The sequence below is a fragment of the Lontra canadensis genome, unplaced genomic scaffold, assembly GCF_010015895.1.
Source record: "Lontra canadensis isolate GAN:19392208 unplaced genomic scaffold, GSC_riverotter_1.0 scaffold1, whole genome shotgun sequence".
In the NCBI taxonomy this organism is placed as follows: domain Eukaryota; kingdom Metazoa; phylum Chordata; class Mammalia; order Carnivora; family Mustelidae; genus Lontra; species Lontra canadensis.
This window is the reverse complement of record NW_022630995.1, coordinates 15442946-15456948: the sequence shown is the minus strand read 5'-3', so window position 1 is coordinate 15456948 and position 14003 is coordinate 15442946. Positions and strand designations below refer to the sequence as shown.

The 14003-nt window shown below is 35.0% G+C and overlaps 1 protein-coding gene across 1 annotated transcript in view; it reads right to left on the bottom strand.

Annotated features, from left to right (window-relative positions):
• The window catches only part of LOC116869697 (putative uncharacterized protein YKL083W), a gene marked incomplete at both ends in the record, with an annotated part of 153709 nt that overhangs the window by 74055 nt on the left and 65651 nt on the right, over nucleotides 1-14003 (bottom strand). The window contains one exon of the mRNA XM_032861449.1: nucleotides 9530-9569. Coding sequence (XP_032717340.1) covers nucleotides 9530-9569 — 40 coding nt within the window. The remainder of the gene's footprint in view (nucleotides 1-9529; nucleotides 9570-14003) is intronic.

The window sequence follows — 14003 nt, the reverse complement described above, 5'->3', positions numbered from 1 at the left end:
TGAATGACCTCAAAAGGTAGCATATGAAAGAATTAATATTATTTTCATAAAATTGAGTGATATTAAACATTAAAGAGAATAAGGTATAATTCATTATATTGATAAAGCTATATATTCAAAATGTGTTTTTAAGTGAACAAAGGCTTAGTTTCTAAGCCTTTAGGTGGGGGCATTCTCTAAACCATTGTTTTAACAAAAAAAGTTGGTGGGAAAAAAGTGTAGGAAAGGTGCATACAATACCCTGGGAGATCTTTAAAAATAAAGATACCTGAGACCCACCCCAGGCCTGTTGAATTAATAAATGAGATTAAGGAAATTATATTTTTAATGACTCTGCAGTATAGAATAAATGCATTCTAAACTTTGTAGACCTGAGGACAAAAGTAAGAAAGGGAATGGAAAAGTCTCACATAGGTCTTTATAATTATTATACCATTCTAAAAAATAATAATTGAGAAAACATAAGGTACTTTGTATTGACTCAAGGCATCTGCTAATAAAAATTAAGAAATAAGCCTTCCTTTATTTGAAGGCAATGACTTGCCTTAAATAGTTTCATTTCAAATGAATCAATTACAATAAAAATCGGCAACAAAAATCTGTAAAATACAGTTTTTTGCATGATATATATTTAATAGTTTACTACTTATAATTTTCTTGATTTTGGTATACTTTAGGTTTCGGACTTATTTTTCATAGCCATGGAATTCTTTGACTATGATGGAGAGTGCAAAATACAAACATAGTTAAGATGGAGGTCAGGATCCCATCGTTGTTGGTCAGCAAGGTCTTTAGGTATTCATTTAAATGTTCTTTTACATTAGCCTCAGTAATTTTCATCATTTTTTGTTTCTCTTATTTCCCTAACTGATTCTCTGTGATTTTACAATAGACTGATCAATTTATAAATCATGTCTAAGAATCAATAATCATTGATAAAAGTGATAAAAAATAAAAGTTCTTTTTTCATATAATCATGTTTTGGAGTCATGATTTCCACATTCTTTTTTTTATTATTATTATTTTTAGTTCTTATTTGTTATCTAGCTATCTAGCTTTGGGATCTGAAGCATATTAGGTTTTTAGTCTTAAAAGTAATTGAAGGAATTTATTTTTGTCCACAAAAAAAAGCTTTTTGTTCAATTTACCTATTTTGCATAATTTTATTGAAAAGCTGTTCTCTAATTTTGCCAATCTCAATCACTTTTGTTGAAAGCATCTGATGTAACAGCTGTCAAAGTCTGTCTTTTGCTTGCCTCTTTCCTTCTCTTCCTCATCCCCTCTTTTTCTACCACATCTCCTGTTCATCATGTCTCAGTTTCTTTATCTTTTATCCTATAATGATTCTTCTAAAACACTCTGGAGTACCATTCCTATTTGAATCAGATTGCTGTTTATTTCTTCATTAGTTGATTCAATCACCGGTGTTAAAGAAAGTGATTGTCTACTGCATAAAATGATTATATATGTATATGTGTGTATAATGATATATATTTATATAAAGTATGTGTAATACATTTTTATTTTTATACACATCTTATATAAATATATATAACAAAATATAAAATAAACAAATGTATAAAATTAAGGGCAAGTTAATCAATTAATGTCACCTCCTATCATAGAAAGGTACCACAAAATTTTGACTGTGTTCCATAATATTTATAATTTTCAACTCTCCATTTTGTAATTTTCCCCATTTTACAATTTAATATTTAAGATATTAAGAGGGTTATTATGAATTGGATATAGTATGTATTCCTTTTATTTCAAGGATTTTGAGTACTATTTGCAGACAATTAAAATATCTATATACTAGAAATTTTAAAATGATACGCTTCTGTGTTCATACATAATCATACGCTGATTTTCTACATACATACCTTGAGTTAGATTATCACTTTGCTCATCTCACTTTCTAGCATTCATAGAAATCCAACAGACAAATATAGTGCTTTTAGACAAAAAGGCTTTGTTTTGAATCTTCTGTACTTTGTCTCTTATCAGTCAAGTTATTCTTATTGGTCTTTGGCATCTCTTGCCTAGAGCCACTGAATAAACATGTATGTAGTTGCTAATCCAAAAATATGATGGCTCAATTTGTGCCTTTAATACAAAGATATTTGATTCCTTTCTAATTTTCCTCTTTAGCCTGCCAAGTCAGTAATTTGTGCAAAAACTAAATCCTGTTGCTTTTGTTAGTGATTAACTATTTAGATTTCAAGTAATTTATTAGCTATATGGAAGAGAGTAGTAAACGTACCGCAAAGTTCTTACACGCAATGATATCAAATGATGTGGTTTATGCAGCAAGAACGGTGTACATCTGTGTTTATGTTGGCAGAGAAACGATTTCTTTCTTACATGACAGGATTGATATTTATGACTTCTTCTAATTATCTGTAGAAAACATTACTGACATGGCATAGCAAGTCTAACACTTATCATGAGCACGTGAAAATGAAGGCATGCAGAGGTTACAACACACAACCGATAGAGCTTGACAGGAAAGGCTAGAATACTGAAAGTCAGCTGAAATCATGTTAAAGCTTCAACAAATACACTACCCTTAACAAAAGCACTGTCTGCAAATGCTGCAAATAATTAGCAGCTGGCTTTCCAAAAGGCAGGAGCCAGGCAGCAGGGCTCTGGAGCACACCAGCAGACAGCCCATAGGTAGCTCTATTTTATCAGGTTAATTGACAAAATTGCTTTTAATTAAATTAATTAAAGATGGGTTGGTTTTCCCCCAAGGTGTGTCTGTAAAAGGATTGAATATGCTATTGAAGACAGTAACTTGAGCTCATGTTCATGTTTAGTGGAGTTAAATTCCTGTTTTCAATAGCTGAATTTGGAAAAGAAAACATAAATCTGGGAGTGTTTGTTGTTGTTTGCTTCTTTTTTGCTTTTATCTTGGCAGCTTACTTCAGTTCGTTTTTGGACTAGAGCCTGTTTCTGGATAAGGCTGAAAATGAAAATTGACACATTAACACATATGAATATGTTACATGTGTCAGTTAAAGTAGGTCTATGCCTTGTGCAGGTTTGAGGTGAATTAATTGAACTATCCATGAACAGTCCTGAAGGATCATGGTATGATTTTACGTCTGTGATATCGCACAGGTGACTTCTTAAAAACAGTCACCTAGGTAACTAAGAGTCAAATCACGCAGGATGCCTTTACCGTATACACCATATGCAAGCAGCATGTGAGATACAAGAAGTAAAACGCTGAGGAAAAATTGGTGTCCTCTCTGCTTTCAAGGGTCCATGGCCTAGAGGAAACCATCTTCACTGTATCTCTGCCTGCGTCTTGCATGGATTAAAATTATGTAAAATATGCTTGAAAAAGAAAGCTTCTTGTTAGCAGTAGTGGTGGGAATGAAGGGATTTTCAAGAAAATGATAATGTATTCAAAGCTCTTTAAATGCATTCTTAGTAACTATTGGTTCTGTGCTATGTTACTATTGTCATTTTCAATTATCAGCTTATTGGGGGTGGTTCACTAATATTGTACTATGAAGCCCAGATTTGAAATCACGGGGATATTAATGGTTGCAGGACAGAGGGAGGAAAAGAATTGAGAAAATACTAAAAATAGTTCATGGTCTGGAAGAATTCCAGAGGGCATGCAGGTTTATTGGCTTTTTATTCAATGTCCAATCTAGCTTACCTGTGTTGGCTTATATTGGAGATAGATATATATTTATCTCCAATTTTTCCCTTAAAGTCACCATGCTGTACATCAATCCCCAGAAATTATTAATCTTATTGAGAAGAATTTACTAATCTTACCCAGTTCACAACATGTGTGTCATGGCATCGCAGCCTATAAACCAATACTGTGAAGCTGCTCCAGTAGTAGTAGCTCCAGGAGCTACTCCAGAGAGCCAGAGAGCTAACCATTGCGCTTCTAATTGGCTTTCCCAAGGTACCCCCTGACCTCTGCTGAACACAGATGGGAAATCATTGGTTTAAATCTGGAATAACATGGCAGAATCGAGCTTGCCCAAATTCTCCACACCTTGTGTATCATGATTCACCATGTTCCATGGTGAATTCCATTCTTCTTCCAAAAGAAGACAATCACCTTCTTTTGTTCTGAAACATGGTCCCTGCATCTCCTTACGTAACCACTGACAGTGTTACCATTAACACATTTCTACCGTATGTAATATTTGCTTGGTTCTGATGTCTTCTGAATTACACCATTTGTCTGATATCAGGTGAGCTCTTGTTTTTTTTGTTTTTGTTTTTTTTTTTTAGTTTTTATTTGTTTATTTATTTTAGAGAGAGGGAGAGTGCACGAGCATGAGTGAAGAGGGGCAAAGGGGGAGGGAGACAGAGAAATAATCTGAACCAGACTCTACAGTGAGTGGGGAACCTGACATGGTACTCAGTCTTACAACCTGGAGACCCTCATGAGACTGAGCTGAAATCATGTGTCCCACGCTTAACCTACTGAGCCACCCAAGCCCCCCACCAGGTGAACTCTTTATTCTTTTTTTAATGCATAAATTCTATTTCTACATATGCTACTCACACAAAATGATGATCAGGGCTAATAGAATGTGGAAGATGTTACATCGTTTTTTCATTAATTAAAGAGAATTACATGCTTTTCCTGAAATCAGGTTATAGTTTGATATTTAATTTTTTTTTTAAGCAATATTTGTCATGAGGGACGCCTGGGTGGTTCGGTCGGTTAAGCATCAGATTCTTGATTTCAGCTCAGGTCATGACCTCAGGGTTGTGAGATGGAGCCCCGTGTTAGGTTCCACAGATAGGCATAGAGCCTGCTTAAGATTTTCTCTGTCTCCCTCTTCCTCTGTCCTCCCCTCTCTCTTTCCCTCACTCTGTCTCTCCCTCTCTCTAAAAATATATATAAGAGAAAATTAAGAACGGTTGCAGCCATATGTGATTTTAAAGCTTGTTCTTTCACCATGTCTTTTCCTTATGATGTGACATAAACAGTGTGTGCTATAAAGGCTAGAAGACATAAAGAGAAGGAGATACTTTTTAAAACCCTTTTGTCTTTCTTACCAATACATACTTTTTTCTGCTAGACAGAATATGGTTTAGAACAAAGCAAAATGTTAGGAAACCTTAAGATTGTCTTTAATAAATTAAAGAATAAATTTGAAGAATATTTGTTGAGCACTTATCATATGCTAGGGATATACCAGTCAAAAAATAGCCTGTCTTTGAGTGCTTTGAGTTTAGTCAATAAACAATAAAAAAAGTGGCAAATTATATATTATATCAGATCTCTAATAGAATTTTGGAAAAAGATAAAATGTAGTATATGGAATAAGGAGGGCTTGTAGTAGGAAGTCAATTGTTGTGTTGAATAGGGTGATTATGGTAGGACACATGGAGCCTGAAAAGCTATGCTATGAGATTGTAATTTCATACTGTATATTTGTATAAAAAGCAAAAAAAAAAAAGGTAGAGCATGTAAAAATATTCTCTAGTTCAACATTAGCAGAGCTATTATGCATTTCCTTAGCTTTAGAATATCATATTTAAGGGATGCCACTTGGTTTTGGAAGAGTTTTCTAAATGATGTTTCTTGTTTATCTGTCTATCCATCCATCATCTATCTATTTTAAAGCTGGAGGAAATTCAAATACAACTTCTCTTTACAAATGGAATATATTCAGCTCCCTGCTCAAAACAATGTTTTTTTAACTAAGACATCAGCAGTCAGCCAATGCAACCATCTGTCTACATAGAAAAACTTGTATTGGTCAAAAGAGCATTCCCTAAATAAAGACTGTAAAGCCTAAAACAAAATACTTCGAGAAAGAAATAATAGCTCAGATACTACTTATTATTTTTTTTTTTTTTACCCCTGAAAGACAGATAACTCTAGTTTATTGTTTTTCTTTTTGGAATCATCTTTCTATACGTACAGTCAAATTCAGGCACTAGATTGCCTTATAAATATTAATTTATAGTTAATTAGTCTTTTTATTTGAAAGACTGCTGCAAATGTCTGGTCCGTCAAGGCATGCATACTAATTATAAGTAAATGCACCTTTACAATCTTCATAGGGAAATGATAGTTTAATCTTAGGACTGTCACTTCTTATTGGAATGGATGATGCCTGGCAGCTCTATGTCAAAATGAGTTATCAGAAGGGAATTCTTCAAAGGCTCTTAGGTTCTTAATTGACAAAACAATAAAACAGAAAGACAATCCACAGTCAATGAATAGCCCCATTTATATAGTGTTTCTAACACCTCATTCTACATAGTAACTTTATGCTTGGAAGAGGAAATCCTAAATTATACGCCAGGATTTAGGTTAAATCTCAGAAGTTCCTAAAGTACATGCTAATGAAAACTTACTTATATTTGAATTGTTTTAATTACCTTGTAGCTTAGATAAAACTAGCTTACTCACAATGCTTTTCACTTTTTTCCTAGATATTCTTACAGTTCAAGAATATTGTTAAATATTCAGAAAAATATCCAATAGATAAAAGTGGCTACCTGCTCTGTTTTGAATCTTAACATACACCACTAGACACAGTCAGTGTGAAGATCTCCTTTCCTTGAATTATTGCTAGATTTCTGAAAGGTTCAAAAGCAAACCTCTGAAGGAAGATTAAGAAAAATAGTTTAGCCTATGAACAAATAATATCTTTAGACATAAAGCTAACATTGGAATGTACTAGGCATTACAATAACTTTTATACGTACATTAATTCATTCAGTCTTCACAGCAACATTTTAAGGAATGTCCTATATTATTTTTAATTTTTAGGTGATATGATTGCAGCTTAGAAAGCTTAAATGAATCATTGTAAATCATTATGAAATATGAAAGTGGAAACTGCAGATTTCAGTGTAAATCAGCTTGTGACCAGAACCCAGAGTCTTAAAAACACAGTGCAATGTTGATTTTTAGTACTATGTAACTTTTTAGAGAATTTCCAGATTTCTGTCTATTCAAAGAGCTTCCAAGTTCAGGAAATTCTCCAAATAAGAAGGAAGCTTTTTATGTGAACTATATAATCAGTAAGAATGTTTGGAAAATGCATAAACTAAATCAGTAACCACATGTACACATGCAATCATAAACTAAAATTTCAAATTCACTCTTTCTTTGATATGTATGATGTGTGTCCCTTCTCATACATTTCTGACTCCCCTACCATGCCTCCTTTTACTTAGTTTGCTCTAGTCACACTGGGTTCCATATGCTTTCTGAGAAAGACCAGGCATGATTTCTACTTTAGGGTGTGAGCTGGAGATCTTCGTTTTCTTGTACAGATCCTTTCTTTATGTTTCTCTACTCTCCTCTGTTCCCTTTCAGTGGTTTCCCTCCCCTCTGGCTTCTGGTGGGTTCATCTGATAGGCATCACCAAGAGAGTATCAGGAGGAGGGAGGGGAGAGGTCCCATGCACTTACCCTGGCTCCTTCCCTGTGTGTTCACTGCAGCTGGGCTGAGTTCCTCAATCAGAGGCTTCCAGAGCTCCTGTGAGGCCATGGTCTTTCTCCTTGGTTTGCTTTGTCTTCCCTTAACTGCTTTCTCAGTCCCTCGTTTTATTACCAGTCCTGAGAGCCTGCACTCTTTCTTATGTCTTGTCCACACGCTTATAAATAGTCCCTATATTCAAATTTTCACCAACTACCCATTTTGAAAGAGCTATGTACTCTCTGCTGAAACTGACTGATGCAGGGCCTATGCACATATTATAATCTTTGACAGGAACACCTTTCTCCCAGATAGCCTCATGACTAATCATTCATTCTCTTCAAGCTGTTGTTCAAATATCACTTTGCCAATGAGGTCTGTCCTGACATTTTTATTTAAAACTATAACCCTTACCCCTATCCCAGCATGCAGATTCCCCCTTACCTAAATCTGTTGCTTTATAGCAATCAGCACCTTGTAATAATCTACCTATTTTGTGTATTTATTATGCTTGCTGGCTTAGCTTATCATTAGCATATAGGAACCATGAGAAGAAGAATATTTGTCTCTCTAGTTAATTTATGTATCCCAAGCTCTAGCAGAGTGTCTGGCACATAGAAAGCAATCAATAAATATTTGTTGAATGGATTTAAAAAGTTAATGCAGTGGAAGTAAGTTTGACAAAGGAGGCAGCGTGGTATACTGCTAAGAACATAGTCTTTGAAATCAGATATATCTTCTTTCAAACCACAGCCCAGCCATTTGCTAGCTCTGTGGAGTTAATTTAATCCTGCTGAAATTCAATCTCCTTATCTCTAATATAGGCTAATAATACCTTGCAGAGCTGCTGTGAGGTTACAGGATGCCTGGTGTTCTATGTCTATAAAAATCACTCTTCTGCCACACTTTATTTAGTGGTGTTGTTTTTTACCCATATCGTATTAAATTTAAAGAGTTGGGTCACATGATTAAAATACAAGTAGGATGACTAAAAAATGCTTACAACAACTCTACTTTTTTTTTTTTCCATCCTGCTAGTCTCCTCTCTCCTCTTCATGTTATAGGCCTTTCACACATCACAGAAAGCATTTAATACTGTATGAACTCTATTGCCAAAGGGTAAATATTCTGAGGCACATTTATTAGATTTCCCTCCGAAAAATGGGTAGACTATCTTGTATAAAATGTCATATCATAAGAAGGACTGAGGGACAATGGATCTCCTAGTTCATTCAGTCTTCATGATAGTAAAGTAGACAAGGGAATTAGGAATTAGATAAAAATTTAAAAAAATTAAAACTAACTTGTTTTGATAAAATCACATAAAAATTTACTGAGGCTCTTAGCTCACTAATGTTCTGCCAGTTTTAACTACTAGTTTGTGGGATGCAAATTCAAATCTCATTCTTTCCAAATGAATAGAAACTTTATATAATGATAATTGATTTCCCCAATTAATGCAATCAGGCTTGAGTTTTTATGGACAACTATTATTGCTGTTCTTATTCAAATGTATTCCCAGCCAGCCTACATCATTTTTGTGAACCAGGCAAACCTACATCAGTTAGACATCTCTACTCTGGTGCCTATAAGCACCTTAAACGGAAAACATCCCAAGCTGAATGCATTTTCCTCTCCCACAAATCTACTCATCCTTCCTATTGCTTAACTGAATTTCTTAAATATTCAAATGGTTGCTAAAACCAAACGTCTAAGAGTCATCCCAGTCTCCTCTTTCACTAGCTAAATCTACATTGATTCAAACATCTATCAACAAATATTTATTGAGTATCTCCTAGACCCTATGATACCAAAATACTCTTGTCCTCAGGAAACTTATATTGTAGTGAAGTGAAAAGCTCACAGGCATGTAAGTCAATCAATAGGGAAGATAATTCAGATGGTAATAACTCTAAAGAAGAAAATAAGAGTGCTCTGATAGAGTCTGAATGGAAGGGGGTGAGGAATCACTGGGGAAAGGTCTCTCTGAGAAAATGTCTTCTAAGATGAATTGATCATTGTCAGATGGTCAGTCATGTATAGATCAGGGAAAAGCAATTATTCCAGTAAGACAAAAGAGCAAGTGTGTGTGTGTGTGTGTGTGTGTGTGTACACACACACACACACACACACACACACACGTCTGGGCACATTCACAGAACAGAAAGAAAATCAGTATTAATGGATTGGATCACCATGAGTGATGGAGAATATATTAGATGAACATTATATGTTAGTAAGGACAAGGTGAACTAAAGATTTTGTAAATTATGTCAAGATTTTGCTTTTTATTTCCAGTATGAGGATAAAACATTGAAAGAGCCAATGACTTACTAAATGTATACAAATCTCTTCACATGTCTTGAAACTATTTTCCTCTTACTTCAACTCATGGCTGATCTTTCAGTTTAGGCCATGATTATTCATTCATTAATTGAATGAATTAATCTATTAATTATCCTTTATCCATACCCCCTCCAGTCTTTATAGTTTCTAAATTTAGACCCAACTGTAAAACTAGATTTATTCATTTATTCAGACTTTATTTTTTAGAGCAGTTTTAAGTTCACCTGAGGGCCCATATACCTGGGGGCCAGTCTTGGTGCTGTATTTGTTTCTTTGTTTTGTTTTGTTTAATCGACTTTAATTCTCCTCCACTCCTTCTGCTACACAAGCATAGTTTCCCCCACTATCGACATTACCTAGCACAGTGGCCTATTTGCTGTAGTGGACCTACACAGACACACCACCGTTATCCAGAATCCATAATTTACATTAAGCTTCCCTCTTGGTGTTGTATATTCCATGGATTTTCACAAATGTGTGATTACATGTATCCACTATTATAGTATCACACAGAGTATTTACACTACCTTAAAAATCCTGTGTGCTCTATCCATTTATCCCCCTTTCCCCTGCACCCACCCTAACCCCTGGCAACCACTGATCATTTTACTGTCTCTGTAGTTTTGTCTTTTTCAGAATGGCATCTAGTTGGAATCATACAACATGTAGCCTTTTAAGATTGGCTTCTTTCACTTAGTGATATGCATTAAGTTTCCTCCATGGCTTTGCATGATCAGTTATTTCATTTCTTTTTAGCACTGAATAATATTCCACAGTCTTCATGTACTACAGTTTCTAAATGCATTTGCCTACCGAAACCCATCTTGCTTGCTTCCAAGTTTAAGCAATTATGAATAAAGTTCCTATAAACATCTGCATGCAGGTTTCTGAGTAGACATAAGTTTTCATTTCCCTTGGGAGCCCCTTAAGGAGCACAATTGCTGGATCACCATGAAGGTAAAATCCAGGTTCTTCAACAAATGTAAAAAGATCTTTTCTATATAATGTCTTTCCCCACCTTTCACCATCTCGCCTATGTACTCTTTATGTTCTAGACTTACAGAACTATTTTAGTGCCAAAATAAGCCCTACCTCTATTCCTGAAAATTTCCATGTGTTCTTTTCTTTGTCTTGATTGTTTTTAACCAGTTTTCCTGACCAATTCCTGCAAAGTATTTGGATTTCTGTGTATTTTCCTTCCTTTATTTTTTCTGTAATCCTCCCACAACTCCCAGAACTGGTTAGTTGGTCTTGTATGTATTTTTCCAATAATGACATTTTATTTATCCCAATCATAGTAGAATCACACTGTGTTATATACTTGTTTCTTGTGAGCACCTTGAGGAAGGATTGCATTATTTTCATTGGGGTATTCATAAAGGCTTAGCACAGTATCTGATATGTAGTAGATGCCAAATAATAGACAGTGTGTCACATTAAGTTGATGTCTGTGTGTCCATCTTCCCCACCCTCAAAAAAAAAAAAATGGGGACAAGCAGAGTGGGAATAAAATTGTATTTTGGTAATCTCCCATATACCATATATAATCTCACTTGATTTTTTTTTTTTTTTTTTGGTTTGTATACATTGATATCAAATTTATGATAAAATATTCAGGAAAAATAGGGTATAGATGTAAATTTCAAATTTGATAAATATTGAAGGATCTCAATAAGAAATAATCACTGCAAAATGTTTTAATGAATATAATTCCAAGCAGTATCTTTTTATTGGTTTCAGTGAATAAGATTAATGAATGTGTGTAATTTATCATTTGGCTATACAATTACTTTTTCAATTGCAATTTCAATTACTTTAGAATAGCTTTAGATGTATAGAAATATATAATTTAAACCTAGCTTATCACCATTGAATTTGGCTTTGATCACCTGGCTGAGTTAACGTTTCTTAGATTTCTCCACTGTAATGTTAATTCCCCTGCCACTGTCCATACTGTAGTCCTTGAAAGGAAGTTAACAATGCACAGTGGCCACTTACACAGTGGGAAGGTAAGCTCCACATTCTTTCAGAGTGGGGATCTAAGTAAGCTACTTGGAATTCTTATTCATCAGAGATTTCTCTATCAAAGTAACTTTTACAAATATTGTTTAAGAGATGCCTGGATGGGCTTAGTCAGCCAAGTGTCTGCCATCGGCTCATGACATGATCCTGGGGTTCTCAGGGAGCACTGGGCTCCCTGCTCAACAGGGAATCTGCTTCTCCCTCTTCAGCTTCCTCTCTGGTGTTTTCTCTCTCTCTCTCTTTCTGTCAAGTAAATAAATAGAATCTTAAAAATATTAAAATATTGTTTAATATATTTTTGTTTTCAGATCTGACTCAATAAATTTTTTACAAACTACATGAGTATAGGTGCTTGTCTTTGCCATTCTTGACCTCAGAGAATTCAATCTTAACACATAGTGAAGAGAAGGTGTATATTTTTGTCAATTTTAACTATGAGATATAGGACTAAAATGTAATGCTCCTGTCATATTCTCTCCCACCCTCCCTCCCCCAACCCCTCTCATTCCCTCCCTCTCTCTCTCTCTTTTCCTTTCTTCCTTCCTTCCTTCTAATTGTTAAGTATTTTCCAACGGGTGAAAAGATGAATTTATTTATTCATTGTTCTCTCTATACACATCCCCTGCCACCATTCACATGCACACACTGTAATTGCATATCCAGGGCCAGCCATAGACCAGCTGGGAAGTACTGAAGTTTGTCAGATTAGTGCACATCTACTTCCTTTGTCATTATTTCATTGCCCCTACTCTGATACCCTTCTCTTCTCTACATACATTTCTAAGACTCTTCTGCATACACTATTTCCCTAAAGAAACTTCTGTAGGATTTTTTTTTTTTAACATACTGCTCTGCCTACATCAATTTTTTTTTTTTTTTTTGGTAAATAAATTTAATTCATTAACAGTAAAATATTCTTTGGCACTTTTAAGAAATATGACGTCATATAATAGAGATACAGAATAAGTTTCAGACAGAAGAGGGAGACATAGAATCAAATGATAGAGTGTAAGGTATTAATTTTGAAATCTGATATGTAGTTGACTTGAAATTCAACAAGATGGTTTTGAATTATAAACTGGGAACAGTTAAGGTTGATCTCTGATGGGCGCCTGGGAGGCTCAGTGAGTTAAAGCCTCTGCCTTCAGCTCAAGTCATGATCCCAGGGGCCGGGGATCGAGCACCGCATCGGGGTCTCTGCTCTGTGGGGAGCCTGCTCCCCCCTCTCTCTCTTTCCCTGCCTCTCTGCCTACTTGTGATCTCTGTCTGTCCAATAAATGAATGGAATCTTCAAAAAAAAAAAAGTTCATCTCTGAGAGTGAAGAGAGAAGTAGTGGAGTCAGCAGAGATCAAAAACTAAGTCAGTATTTACAAACCAATTAACTCTCAACTACGTCGTATCTAAAGTAGCTTAGCAAAGTGAAGGTCAGTGGATAGAGACCTGTAAGAAAGAATCTTGCTTAGCACTTGGAGAAGAAACAAAATTAAGTGTATCCAAGCAAATATTTATATAAACAAAACTGTTTAAATAAAATAAGAGATACAAGTTTCTTTGCGTTTTTCCTAAAATAAGATTTTATTTATTTATTTAAGAGAGAGGGAGATAGTACAGAAGAAGAGTTAGAAGCCAACTCCCTGCTGAGCAGAGAGGCCTAGGTGCTACTCACATCCAGGATCCTGAGAAATGACAAAAGCCAAAGGCAGCTGCTTAACGCACTAAGCCACCCAGGCAGTCTGAGGTACAGGTTTCTTAATGTAGGTCAGAGTTCTCTTACTTTTTGTAGGTTGGCATTTTGTTCGTTGCCCTTTAGAGTCATTAATCTAACTAATAGATTTGTGTCTGTTTAGGAAGATGTTCAAAGTCGGTTATGAATATTCTGGCAACTCAATGCAGTAAATTCAAATGTTTCTAAATAATAATAGTTAGTAAATAAATAAATAAATGTTGTGTGTTTAGCTTGGTTTAAGCATAGATAACCATACTTTCAATTAATCTAGCTTCTGGGTTATGCTACTTTCTAAAGATACATCTCATTAGGTATCTAAATTTGTTTTAATTTAAATGTACCTTGGATACCTAGAGAATCCATGTGTCTTCATAAAAAGGCCCACTGGTAAACTAACATGAATGCCTGGAGGGAGGGGAGAGACAGTGTTCTGAAGTTATATTTTGGAACCGTTGGTTTAAAAAAAAACTTCACAGGTTTGT